The 15,424-nt window shown below is 37.9% G+C and overlaps 1 protein-coding gene across 1 annotated transcript in view; it reads right to left on the reverse strand.

The window, feature by feature from the left end:
* ulk4 (unc-51 like kinase 4) overlaps window positions 1–15,424 on the reverse strand; it is a 199,602-nt gene that overhangs the window by 110,369 nt on the left and 73,809 nt on the right. The window contains exons 23-24 of the mRNA XM_052143329.1: window positions 1,234–1,367; window positions 727–848 (exon numbers count right to left, since the gene is read on the reverse strand). Coding sequence (XP_051999289.1) covers window positions 727–848; window positions 1,234–1,367 — 256 coding nt within the window. The remainder of the gene's footprint in view (window positions 1–726; window positions 849–1,233; window positions 1,368–15,424) is intronic.

The raw sequence follows: 15,424 nt of genomic DNA on the forward strand, positions 1-15,424 counted from the left end.
CAATACATTCTTCCTTCATCACTATTTCTCTGCAGATGAAGTCATTTAATAGGGTGAAAGCTGGATTGGATTGTGAAAAGTTTATTGTTTTTAGTTTAAGGCTTGTGTAATTCATTTTACACACTACAAATGTAGCCTATTTAGATACCTATTACAGTACCTCCTAATCCTTAGGACACTGCCCAATGGTGGGTGAACAAAACTGGGTGAGAAAATTGACTGGTCTTAATGGCCATGAAACTGTAGCATTATTTGTATTAAAAATACATGTTGACTGAAAGACAATGAGATTATTTAACTGTTTTTTTTCTCCACATATTTATTTCAATTAGTGCAGGTCATTGTCTCACTCGCAGCATCATATAGGGCAATGGTTCTCAACTGATTGTTTCAGTACTCACATTTTACATTGCACATCAAGTGGCGACCAAACACAGTGAATTGTTTATTGTAAGAAAAAAAAGTAAAAATGCCTTTAAAAGTCCTTATACATTGAAATGTATGAATTTGACCTGCATAGGCTCAATAATGTGCAGAATGATCTATATGAAATAGGCTGAATATAGCCTAACCCTAAATTTTTTCCATATGTTGACATTATTTATTGGACCTCAAGGTGGGGCCCTATAATTAAGGTTATTCAGAATGTACCATATTTGTGCAGATCTAAAACCTGACAAAACTTACAATACGGTAAAGACTGCAAAAACTGCCACTGACACAAACCTGTGAGGTGAGTAGATGTAGCACCACAGCCATCATGGGGAGACTCTGCTTCAGCTGACGGGCCTGTGTCGGAGAGGGGTGCTTCCTTCCCACAATACTACCCAACACGGACAGGATGTCATCTACAGAGAGCCCAAATAAACAGAGGCGGTGAGAAATTAGCCAATCACAAACAAATCTTCATGATCAGTCTGGGCAGGTGGCCGCGGTGTATGCGAGCAGGTGTGCTCAGCAGGTGCGTCACTGCGTCGGGAATTAAACCTGCAGCAAGGACAAGAACCGGTTTGAACCGGTTTCATTGGGGAGCGGTGACATGTAGCGGCACTGATTCACAAATCAAAAAGAAGAAACAGGTCGATACAGAAGAGCCTGCTCACGTATTCAATCAGAAAGGTAATTAAAGAGAGGCCAATCAAATTGGATGCTCATTCTCATTGCCCATGCCTTGTTTTGCCTGTTTCTCTCCTGTGAATTCTTTGGGTATTGGGGGTATTGTGATTGATTTACCCAGGATGGCTGGCAGTTCGTGCACAGTGTGACGGATGAAGAGGGCCAGGCATTCTGACAGGTATTCATTGCCGCTTTGTTGCTCCTTCCCTGGTGTTGCCTTTCGGACGTCTCTTTCAATGTACATCACCAACCTGAGAGAAGGGTCGGCAAAACATTATTATTCATCTGCAGACACCAAGACCAAACAGAGCGAAAGAGTCTGATCTGAAACACACAATGGGGGAGAGAAAAGATGCTTTTAATCAATTACACTCAACAGCTGGAGAGGCGACAGAATGGAGATGAAATGGTGTTGATCCCAAAACAATATCAGGAAGGGAATGAGGTCTGTCTGCCTGGCTGAAAGGACCAGAGAAAAACAAGATGCATCTGGCATGGAATTGAATTTGAAGGGTATAAGGCACTACCATTGGAGGCAGAATTAGGCATGAATGAAAGTGACCTGCAAACACAAACCGCCACATTAAGATTCAAAATGATTAATGGGGTTAGTGTTCAAACAACAGTTTGATCTAAAGGTGTATTTAAAAATGTATCAGTCAAATTAATTTAGGACAATTTAATGACCTTAAAATTCCTTTTAGCCAAAGGCTTATGCTTAAATATTTAAAATCAGTTTTGGAGACAAATAAAAATTGTGCCTAAAATTTCATAAACTAAAATTTTATTTAAAGAAAAATCCTTTAAAATGAATGGGCTGGTCCAGATAGTAAAGGAAAGCACACAGCATATTTGAGAACTCCTTCAATGCTGTTTAAAAAGCATCTCAGGTGGCATCTCATGAAGTTTGTTGAGAGAATAAAGAGTGTGTAGAGCTGTAATCTAGGCAAAGAGTGGCTACTTTATATAAAAAAAAATTAAATACTGTTCTAATGAATATCAGTACGACTTTGATTTGACCATGTTCGACCATGAATGTGTGATATCACTTTTATACAACAGTTCTTCACACAAGACACTAGAACCAACACACTATGATTTGAATAAGGTTTCTTTGCAGAATCAATGCATCTGGCCTTTACCAACACCTACATATCTTCATTAGCATCAATGGAGTCCTCATAAACACTAAAACATCTCTGAAATCTAAAATAATGTACATTATAATGCCAGCAATTAGCATTAGGGTGTCAATAACTAAAGAGTATTACAACACAACACTGTTGAATCTGTCCCACCTCCAGTATCTCTCTGAAGAAAATGTTACCAGAACAAACTTATCAATTCAAACAACGGATAAGTCTCATGAAGAGGAAGTACATGTTAAATTCATGATATAGTTATGTATGTCATTGACACAGTGAAGCACATGAATAAGAAAATAGTTGATATTGTGTGTGGATGTGAGGATCAGGCAATTGTATATAACGCCGATATTATACGGTCTACTCTCAACATCTATACACCACATTGAAGTTGATGTAAAATTTTCGGTATTAAACTATTTTATTCTATCCCAGCTTAATATTCAGAGACAGACATTTGAAAGACATTCATATGCTAATTTTCTTGAAAACTGTAAACACTGTGTTTGTGATACTATAAAATAACGAAAACATGAGAGAACCAATGGCGTTTGGCTTCACTAACGTCAAACCTGGAATGACACATCGTTATGTGCCAAGTTTGAATGTGTATAAGTGTGAATGAGATTTGAGAGCTACAGTGTAGGACAATTAAAATTTTGGTCGGTAAATCATACAAACTGCCATTTGGCTTCAGAAGTCTGGGAATATAGCACATGAGTCACATGGACCAATTATATGATATTTTTAAGGAGCTTTATCAACTTTAATCCTATTTTGGTTGGGATTCGTTTTTTATTATACAGGGAAATGCTATAATTACAAGAGCTTATGATGATTTTAATCCAGTGCGAAATCGGCCATATCAGTTATAGTTTCTAATTTAATTTTGAGTTGGAGATTCATAACTTACACAAGATTAATACTATACCGGACTAGAAGCCCTGTATGTTTCGCACTTTAGATTCAAAAGAACCAGCTCATCTAAATCGTTCTTTTGGGAATCGGACCATACCGGAAGCGCTGTCTGTTTCGCATTGCCGGCTCATAAGAGCCATTTGTTTGTGTGTTTTATGCTTTTGACCCTGTAGAGGGCAGCACTGCTGCAGAAATGTGCTATTGGAAACACTGTCAGAGTATTTCAAATGCATCAACGGAAAATTCATGCAGGGAAACCATAATGGAACTGCAATTCATGAAGTTCATCCGATTCCAGTATTTTGAAAAGAATGGAACCGGTTCTGAACAAGATTTGGTTCTCGGTTCCCAACCCTAGTCTCAGGTGATCGGATCACATGTGGTCAGTTGAGACAAATCACTGTTTATACCTGGTCTTTAAATGCGTTTCCTGTGACCACTTCTGTTTGGATTTGGAGGGGAGGGTCTTGGTTTTATGTCAGTGTGTTTCTGCAAAAATCATAATTGTTGATTATTGCTCTTGATATTGTAAGCAGATTTCAATAGTGATATGAGCTAAGCTCCAGTTTCTTTTAAGCATTATATTGTATTTATATTTTAATAATGTTTGTTAAGGTAAGGCAAATTACAATTATTGTAAATTGATAACTATGGTATAGAATTAATTTAATTATTGCGAAATTACTTGTTAAATTATTAGTTCACGTACAGTAAATAATATGTAATATTCAATCCTCAAACTTAAGTAAGCAAGCCCTTAGGTGACTAGACAGGGGACCATTCATCCCGTGTGATCTTGTTCATGTAAGATCATCGTTAGATAATTTTTGGCCTCAGTGGTAGCTCTTTGGAAATTACAAAGTCATTTGAGATTGGAGTTTGTGTGATTCGCGAAAATGTTAATCTACCAATAACAGCTGTGTGGCAAATGGGTCTTACAAGAGCAGAAGCGATAACAATGACGGTGATTCCTGAAAAATGCTATTCATGTCATATTCTTTATGTTGGCTACACCTCCAAAACACACTTAGAACAGTTAAGCAAAATTATTTTATTGCTATTTTGTACAAATCAAATTCACATTAGCCTACTTATTAACATGACAAAACAAAACTGTTATTACATTTGTAATAAATTGTACTCAGAAATGGAGCAATGCAACAGACTGCTGTCACTCACTGCAGGTTTACACTGTTTGAGACCTGCATTTTGACGCAAGCTCAGTGATGCACCGCACAATGTTCTGCACTCTCACGAATGCTCTCATTAAAAACAAAGCAGTCTAATCAGCATAACAACTCAATTATTTACACCGTGTCTGTGCCTTGATTAGAACGGGATCATTTTAGTTTTGTCGTGTTGCTCATTTGCAGTGTATTTAACATCTACGTTCAAAGCGAGCGCTGCAATATGCAATGAATCCAAAATAATTTTCGCTCTTGTTCTACAGCTTCTTTTCAAGTGTCAGGTGATGTTTCTTCTGTATTCATTTTCGTGTGCCACCGTGAAGAGAGGTGGAACATAAAGCAAGCATCTAGGCATTCAGATGGTTTAAAACTTGCGCATTAGGATCAGTTGTCATTACAGATAGGACAAAGGACTAATCTAAGCGGCTCTGATTGGCCATTGCCGTTTCACTGCTCAACGGACATGTTAGTGATTGGTTAGAATACTCAACCGCTGCAAAAACACGTTGTAAATAGAAACCATTGACGTAGCAGGAGCAGACTTAAATTGACCGCTGTAATCATCCATTTTCACGTTTACATAATCGTGGCAGACGTAATCGTAATCACGGTTAGTTTTTCGAATAATTCTGCAGCCCTATTGTGAATGTACCTATTGTTTTTTAATTTTACGACTGGGTAGTTATTTCCTATTAATGCCGCTCGTTACCGGCAAAGTTTAAACTCTTGTTTTAGCGCAGCAGTTGACTGATAGGTGAGGGGTGGGGCTTCACTGCTGCCATTATGCATACAGGATGGATTAGCGTTTACACCTCAAATGTGATGTGGTCACATGCATTTTTCACCACACTCGTATGTGGTTTTTGTGATCTGATCACAAAACGTTTTAGACCCGGTTTAGACCTGCATTTAGGGTTGACCACATGTGGTCAGATTACCCAAAAAGCATCTTAATACTAGGTGTAAACTGGGTCTTTAAATCGGCCAGTAAAAAATACCAAGAGGTTATAATAATTAGTGCTAATTCTGTTTCGATATGTGTAAATGATGAAGACTTATCTCTGACATTTCTATAGACATGGCAAATCCAGTGCAAATTGGCAGTAAACATTACAGAAGTCAGTCTACTGTAAAACAATTATTTAAACAGAGATAACATTCCTTTTAATATCTCCTTTGCTGTACCACAGAAGAAAAAAAAAGAAAGTCATATGGTTTTGGACAGTCATATGATGACAGAATCATCATTTTCGAGTGAACTTTTTAAATTGTGGTTTGATAATACATTTAAAAGTCAGCCTGACATCAGTAATATCCAATCATACTGTGTGGTACTCTTTAAATGAATTGCAAGATTCTAAGATCATTCAATTTTTATTCTTGTGCTAAAATGTGCAGCTCTAGCCAATAGTACAGATAGGTCTTTAAAAATAGCTTGTGAAGAGCAGTCTCTTCTCCAAGTGAGATAAATTAGCTTGTGAGAGGGTAAGATCCACGGCACCAGCAGTGACAGCCAGTCTCTGCCCTCGAGCCCATGCTAATTAAGAAACACTGTTAATTAACTTGCTTGCATCCAGCACTGCACACTTCTACCTCAACATTACCCCACAAGCGAGTCAGTTTATCCCAGTCCCTCACAACACGTGTATGTATGCCGACACAAACAAACACACGCACACACATTTTTGCTGAGGCGCGTCTCTCAATTAAGACAAGGATGAAAAAGTAAACAGTGAGAAAATTGCACAGAGCCCGGCAGTGTGGGGAGGAAATGCACCCAGCAATTATACCAGAGGCTATAAGTTAGTTTGAACAGAGGACTAGAGGGAACGCACTGGATTAAACTCCAATAAGAGAGCAATCGTCTTCTTAACTAGGACACTAGGCGAAGAGGACAACTGGAAAAGTGGCATAAACAGCAGGTATTAAACCGGCAATGACCAAACAAATAAACGCACAACCTATAGTTGACATTAAAATTACTTAAGAGAGCTCATTTAAATGTTCATAGCTCCCACACGCAAGATTTGAATTAGTTGCAAAATGACTCCACAATGTTGAATGCACAAAATTAACACTGGGTTCAAGGACATTCTTGGTCAAGCAGAGAATAGTCGATATAAAAATGCCAGCCAAACTAAAAGGCTTTGAGTCAAATAAGAAGAAATGCACAGAAAGAAAGGATACTAAAACCTAAAGCACAACAATAACTAGATATCCAATGAGTGTGTGACGAGGAGGAGGGCGGGGCCAGGTCGTGATTATGCACACCTGGCCCCCAATCAGGCTAATCAGCCGAGGAGAGGGATAAAAGCAGCTGGATGCGGCAGTTTGGGGGAGAAAGCGAGAGCCACACACAGCTGCTGTGTGTGCGTTTGTGTTGTGCATCTTTTTGTTTAAGTTTGCATTAAATATTACTTTAAATGTTCAGCAGGTTCCCGCCTCCTCCTCGCCCATTTTAAACCCTGTTATATTGGTGCCGAAACCCGGGAAGGAGGAGGGATGCATTGTCATGGAGTCCTCACCACTGCTGTCCACCCAAAGGAGCAGCAGCAGCAGCGGAATGTCCGCCATCTGCGAGGGGAGGAGGGGCTCGCTGCTGGCCGCCTGGAGCGGTGAAGCAGTTGCCAGGGGCGAAGGGGCCTGCTACCGGCTGCCAGAACATGGAGGGGCGCTCCATCCACCAGGGATCGGAGGACTCGCTGCTATCCACCCGGAGAGGAGAGACTGTCGTCCGCCAGAGGGGAGAGGGAATGACAGAGGACCAGGCGACGGCATGTCTAGAGCAAATCTTTCTCTCTCTCCTCTCTCACTGTAGCACCGCCTCGCCCTTACCCTCTCCTCTTTTTTTCCCTCTCCAGCTCTAGAGAGGCAGGGAAAAGCCTGACGGCAGGAGCAGCCAGAAAGGCAACAAAGAGCTTTCTTGACTTATTATTTTAGCTGACTGCCATGAGTTGAGACATTTTTAAATTTGGCTAAAAATATTTGAATCTTTTCACATACTATTAAAAAGAGTATACAGTTGGGCTGTGTCGATACAATCAATATTCGCCATACTTTTTCCTCATAATATTGTACCGATAATTTAGATCCATGTATTGATATTTATAAACTATTATTCATGTATTCATATCATGTAAACACACTGTTAGCACACTGTTACTTCCAAATCAATGTAATGAGCGCAACAAGAGACAAAAACGTACTGTTTTGTCACGTTACCATGCTGTTTATAAGACATCAGTACATAACTGAAATATACCTGAAGGAATTGAAATCGTAATTGGAATAGATTCTTAATCAAATAAAATTATGATAACTTGGTGTTTCACAATGTATCGAATCGTGAGCCGATACCCTGCCATAGTACCGATACACTGCTATAGTAAACAGTGTACAGTATATCGCAATTCATTAGTTTTATACTCTGAACAATGACCAATAACTCCAACATAATTTCCTGGACATTAATATAACAATAATAATAATTAATATAACCCTTTCTTTTTGAAACACAATTTTCGAAGACATTTTCAGAACATTTTATGTGTCCAACAAGTGTATTATTTAAGCAAAAATACATGCGTCCATTTAAATCAAGCTTTTATTTTGCCATTTCTGTTAGTGAAACTAGTGATTGTAGTTTCTTACCTCCAGACAAGGATTTCACTACATGGCATAGTGTGATTATTAATTCCTGTAGGCTATGATATAATTAAATGCATAGACTCTATAGATTGTACTGTACATTTTGCACACTTCAGAGTACTCTCACACACACAAGAGCGCGCATCATGATTATGTGTTTTCAGTGTATGAGCGGCCATCTTCACGCATTCATTTTGAAGAGTATATCACTTGCAGATTATATATTTATTCAATTAACTTATAACACTAGGACATATCACAAATTGAATTGGATTAATTCATCCAAATATGTCATATTCCATGACATTGGAACATTGTACATTGACTTGATTATGTGATTACATCTGTGTTTTCCACATACTACATGTTAGAACCATGATATAAGCAGACTCTGATCATTTAATTTTTTTAAATGTATTCACATCTCGAGGTCACCTTGCTACCTACTAAAAATTTGTTTTAAAATAAATCAGTGGTCCGACAGTCATCGTTGTCTAAAGTTTATTACTAAAATGTTTTTGTTCTTAACACAACAGCAATCTTGGAACAGAAAAATATAATTTTGACCTATAGCAATGCTTAAACTATTTTGTAAAGTAATAAAGAGTAAAGCAGAGATGACAGCAGATAATCAGAAAATGAATGTGACAGGGATTTGTTCTTGACAGTTAACCGTTGACTCTGTTTCACAATGCACAGCTGTTGACAGTGACAAAACGAGACAAATTTGTGTGCTTGACAACTATGCCGAATCCCGATTGTTACCATGTTTTTCTACATGTAACAAAAACCTTGTCACAGTCAACACAGTCATTATACATTGTTATATGATACTAACATATTTTCCAGATCAATAAATGATTTTCCAGGGCATTTATGTATTTCTTTAATTTTCTATGACTGGAAAACTGCATTCAATATTTACAGGTTTTCCAGGATGTGTGGGAACCATATATAACGGGCAGCATCACTCAAATGTAACCTTAAAAAATAACTGAATTTTTACACCAGACGTCCTCCTTTACTGACCATGTCCGGTCTGGATTTCTAAATGGCCTAAAATGCCTTATTTTTATGTTGACATGCTGTCTACAGTTGTCATACATTCTGTGTATCTTATACTAAATGTCAAATGTCAAATGAGTAGGATGTCCAAATCCTCAGTATAAATGAAACAACAGGCAACAAATTGTTGAATAAGGAGCCATCAGATTCATAAAGCTGAATTACAATGCAATGGCTGAAAATCTGCAAGTTGGGTGGCTATTCTCTACTGAAAGTGTTATACATACCAGGAAAGTTGTTCCTTGTGGTTAAATTGTAGTTGTTAAACAAAACCAGAGTAAATATGTTCCCGTATAAGGAACGTCCAGAAATGCATTTATACTTCTCATCTGCATACCTAAAGAACATTTATTAAAGGCAGAGAAGCTTTTCATTAAATGCATCACATACTTAGACCGTATGGAAATTCTGATGCAGCACCACTCTCTCTAAACACGTGTAATGTGCCACAAAAATCAGCAATGCAATAATGTAACTGTATTACTTACATACTTACATTTCACCAAACTCACTTTTGCTATGAATTGTCATGTTTAATAACTACAAATATTGAGTATATATTGAGTCATTATTAAATGTACTAAATGAATAAAGGAAATTAAAACAAATATGATGGACAAAAATAGACCATGAACATTTTTTTACTACTCAGTTGCTTTGGGCCTGAAAAGGTTAGCACCGGAAATGAGTGCACAATAAGTGCATTGCATCAAATGCTTAATTTGTAAGTACAGTTGTAGACACGTTTGTCCAGAGATTTTGTAAAGGAAATTTAATGTAAACACATCACTTTCTAAAGTGTTATGTAAACCAGGGACAAAAAACAGTTTGAGGAATGAAAATGCAAACCGAAAACTGGAGCCAAGATATTTTCAAATGTTCCGGAGTGAAAAAGTTATTTTGAAATGCTGGTAACTGGTTATAACCAGTTAATTTAGCTCAGATATTTTTTTCTTTCTTTCATGAAACTAAATACCAATTGGTTTATCACAGTCCATTTTTGGAACTACACCACTTCATGTTGCCTGAAAAATGAAACATGTGCTTTGAGCCTGAATGAAAACTGCTGCATCACACATTTCTTTGCCAAATTTCCCATTGTGATGAAGCATTCTGTGAATGAATACCTTTTAAATAACTAAACTCAGCAAAAAAAAGAAATGTTCCTTTATCAGGACAATGTATTTTAAAGATCATTTTGTAAAAATCCAAATAACTTTACAGATCTTTATTGTAAAGTGTTTAAACAATGTTTCCCATGCTTGTTCAATGAAACAAACAATTAATAAACATGCACCTGTGGAATGGTTGTTAAGACACTAACAGCTTACAGATGGTAGGCAATTAATATCACAGTTATAAAAACTTAGGACACTATAGAGTCCTTTCTACTGTCTCTGGAAATGCCAAAAAAAAGATGCCCAGGGTCCCTGCTCATCTGCGTGAACGTGCCTTAGACATGCTGCATGGAGGCATGAGGACTGCAGATGTGGCCAGGGCAATAAATTGCAATGTCCGTACTGTGAGACTCCTAAGACAGCGCTATAGGGAGACAGGAAGTACAGCTGATGGTCCTCGCAGTGGCAGACCACATGTAACAAGACCTGCACAGGATCGGTACATCCGAATATCACACCTGCGGGACAGATATGGCAACAACAACTGCCCGAGTTACACCAGGAACGCACAATCCCTCCATCAGTGCTCAGACTGTCTGCAATCGGCTGAGAGAGGCTGGACTGAGGGTTTGTAGGCCTGTTGTAGGGCAGATCCTTACCAGACATCACCGGCAACAATATCTTCTATGGGCACAAACCCACCTTCAATGGACCAGACAGGACTGACAAAAAGTGCACTTCACTGACAAGTCGTGGTTTTGTCTCACCAGGGGTGATGATGTATTAATACAGACTTGATGCTGCCGGGTTATGTTTTCTATGCTGATAAATCCACAACACAGAAAAATGTATTTCATAAATGTAAAATAATTTTATTTTGGGCTTGTTTTTCCAGACCATGTTGCTTGTTTCTCTTGCGAGATCTGGCAACACTGCAATTGATATTTCACCCACCCCTTTGAGTACTGTCATTTTAAAAATAACTTTATTAACCATTCTTGTATTTTGTTCTTATGGCCCAGAGTCCGAGGATGCGTCAGGTTGCGGGGCTGCTGACAATTGTGTTCACTGTTTTTCCAAGGCTGTTTGGAGCCAAGGTCCCCACGATATATGGAGGATCAATTGTGACAATATGAAAAATAAATAAATAAACAAATAAATATATTTCACACTTTTATTTGTCTGATTTATGGTATGATTGTATTTATTTCCACATGCATTTATTTCTACATTCATTTTAGTTTATATTTCCATATTTTTACATTTACTTATTTGCACATTTATGCATTTCTACATTTCGGTGTCTGTATGGTAATGGGGAGGGGGTCTTTGTACTTCAGGGATAACAAGCGAGCTCAGAATGCTCTAGAGTGAAGCTTGGAGGCCACAGTGACATCTTGCGGTTGAAAAAATTCAATTCTTGAACTATAGCCACAGGTGGGTGTGGGCGTGCATTGAGAAATTGTGAAATTTGGAGGTGGGCAAAATTACCAAACTCTTTTATCACTGTTTAAGTAATTTTATATCTCCGTAAATGTGTACACAGAGTGACCATACCTGTACAAACTATTTTCCAAAATGTCCGGTACTCTGCTGAAAATCCTGGCAGAAAATCTGAACAGAAATTGCAACTTCAACAGATCTCATAAAAGACATTTAGACAAAAACCAGTGCGCTCAAGTGAAATGATCCAGTATCAGTTAATGCAAAACGTTTGGATGTTGGCGATAGGTGCTTGATTTATTCAGGACCAGCCGCGTATAAATGGACAGAGACAGATGCACAGCTATTCATTTGTAATTATCACTGCCAGATCAACATGTTATTAACCCATTTCTAACCAAACTACTCTCTTTCAGTCTACCCACCGTCTCCAATCTACATGCATATCCACTGGCATGGAAGAAATCCGCTCAATGCCCACAATGCAAGAGAGCTGACAATTTAGGTCATGTCTGTAACATGTACATCAAGTGTCTATTGTCTCTGGTTGCTATCTGTCTACGGTCAATAAAATCATAATTTATATACGTGATGAATGGTAAGATCATCAACATATATACACAGGAATCACAGGAATTCACGTATCACATGGTGTAAATTTGTGCACAGCTGATATTAAGATGCGCCCGCTCAGATGTCTTCTCCATACATTATACAGTGTTAAACTAATAACTTCTCATACATGTCATATATTGGTACAGATATTCTTGTATTATCCAAAGAAAGAATAGTTTGACAGTAATTTTGACAGCTCATTGTGTTTCTGTACATCACTACAGTGTGTGTGTGTGTGTGTGTGTGTGTGTGTGTGTGTGTGTGTGTGTGTGTGTGTGTGTGTGTGTGTATGATAAAAGGCAAGGTCTCTGGTTTCAGAGTTTGTTTAAACTCTATATAATAAAACAAATGAAACATGCACAACTGCACTGTTTTTCTATACAGTTGTAATTTTATCTAAACTATGAGTACATTTAAAAAATGATGTTGAAGCCGTTATTGCAAACTCACACCAATTCAAGGAAGTTAGTGTTAACATATTGTTAACAAAATAGCAAAGGTGGTGGCTGCTTATCAAATCTAAAACAACGTCTATGACGTAAAAGGCTACTGAACTTAAAAGATAAAGTTTCAGTGCTATGAAACCATTAGGACTGTTTAATGTGTGAGGTTAGATCTGACGGCAAAACTTTAAAACCACTCTCAATGGTTCTATAATGTTCAAGGACATCATTAGCTAGAACATGTAGTTCTATCACCTATCACCCCACCTAATCCTACTTCAATACAAGCTATAAATCACTGTTTCCTTACTGTGTGCTTCATATTTTAAAATAAAAGCCCATCATAGCATAAGGTAGTGATGGCAGAAATTAAGCTTGAAAAAAAAAAGCATTTAGATAATGCTGTAACCAGCTTCCAGATGTGCTCCAACAGTAGTCACATTCAAATCTAGAAAATGCATCTGTTTAGTGGTTTATTTACTGACTGAGCATTGCGCTGTATTTTTTATTACATTGTTATTAATTTAAATATTTGGTGGAAACATTTGAAGCATAAATGTGTGGGGATTTTAAAGACTACCAGAGTGGTTGCTTCATGATCACTGGGTAATAGACTTAGGACCAAAGGTGTATATTAAAGGCCATTGGGGTATATATCACAGGGTGATTGATCTTTGGACCCCTGGGGCACCTGTTCAGTGCTTCAACTCAGATAAGTGGTGCCCAACTTCAGTGTCAAAATCATTATTTCATTTTTAATTGTTTTTATTTCTATTTCTTTTATTATTGTTCTTATTGATTGCACTGTATCATTTTATATAATTTCTGATCGAGAAAAGTAGATCGCAGTAAAATGTACAGACCACAAAGCGTCACATAGTCCCATATTACTGTTAGACGAATGTTGCTATATCAATAAATATAAGCAATCTTACAAGCTACAGCCATGTGCATTAAATTATTCTGTCCTGTCTTGATATTTTAGAGACTTACAATAATTCTAAAATCCTCTTTAAAACAAAAATAGCAATGGTTTATTGTTAATTTACTTACATATATAAACGTAAAACTTTCCTAAGAAACCATTGAGATTCCCTGGAAACACCCATCCTGTTTGGAAACACCCACCGATTACTACATTGAGATTCCTGATTTTCATTAGATAGTTTAGAAATGCCCATCCCAGTTTGAAAACACCCACAGATTTGAAAACACCCATTATTGGTCTGCAGAGATCTATACTTGACCTTAACCGTGAGTGGAAGTGCCACCCCCTTTGACTATAAAATAAATCCATAGCCCTTAGACCTATTTTAGTCGCAGATGACTCTGCAAGACAGGATGTCCCCGAAGACATAGAATAAGATCATAAAGATAAGCCCCTGATATAGATGTTGCCGATTCCACTTCTCTGCAAATTAAAGTCATAGTGGGTCCACAGCAGTCTCACAGGCTTGCCCAAGAGTGTCTGAAACATCCATCGTAGCCAGTACCCGTTCAGCATCAGCATGGTGTACAAAGTTGACAAACCCACACCCCAAAGAGCAGTTGGTCACTTTATCTCTGCACAGCCACACAGAGCAGATGAGACCAAATCAGATGGTGTAAACGTTTGAGAACCACAGGTGCAGACAAAAAGGTATTTGGTCACCTCTGGGTAGGGGTCTCCCACAAACAAAATCGTGTCAGGTATGTTGGTCAACCAGAATGCTGTTCACATGACAAGGCCATAGTTTTTGTCCATGTACAAAGATGCTAAACTGATGCAACTTATAAGTCCACTATTCAGTAAAAATAAATACAAAATTCTATTTGATGCAATAATTGCTTATTTAAGACTTCTGTTGAATGTTCTGTGTCAGACTTTCATTCTTTTATGTAGTCATAACAACTAACAAGCTATTAAGACAAGCAACTTTAAGGTCAGATAAATTGTGTGGATATTGATTTTGCTACAATTTGACCCTTGAAAATGTTAGGGTTGTAGGTTTTAATTAACAATGAGCAAGTTAATGGTGATCATCACTTAAACGTGGTTAGTGTACAACACATTATGCTACATATAGTGATGAAGCATATAGCTTATACAGATGTGGCAGAAGTAGAAAGCGTGGTTTGAGTAGTATATGCCATTATGAACTCGTCGACAATACACAGTGTGCTATAAAAATTGGAAGTTGCAAAAGAACATTATTACGACAAGGGAAACTCCGAGATCATTTGGATATCCACATTTTTGAGTTGGGAGGAACCATAAACTCTCAACATGGCGGACGAGAGTAACACCTTGTCCATTACAGTGTCAAAAATAGGAATTCTCAAGGAAAATGCAAGAATGATCTTGTGTCCTCCATGTTTCCTATTTTTTCCCGAAAACAATACACTTGAACTTGTCGTACTAGTAATTATGAGAGAGTGGGAAGGATAAGTCTCATAGCATGTGAAAGCAGCAAAAGTTTAGTTATGCATTACTACTTTCCGCCACTTCTCTTAAAATGAAATGTTTAATTATTTTTTTTGCTCCTGTGCCTTTAAGACTTCTATGCAAAAGTCATCATTATATTAAGGGGGCTTTCACACTAGCACTTTTGGTGCGCACCCCGGTTCGAATGACGTCAGAGTTCGGTTCGTTTGGATGATGTGAACGCTGTCTTCCGAACTCAGGTGCGCACCCGCGAACCGTACTCGGTTCCGCTTAAAAAGGTGGTCTGGGGTACGGTTCATGT

Source organism: Xyrauchen texanus, chromosome 15, assembly GCF_025860055.1.
Source record: "Xyrauchen texanus isolate HMW12.3.18 chromosome 15, RBS_HiC_50CHRs, whole genome shotgun sequence".
Lineage (NCBI taxonomy): Eukaryota > Metazoa > Chordata > Actinopteri > Cypriniformes > Catostomidae > Xyrauchen > Xyrauchen texanus.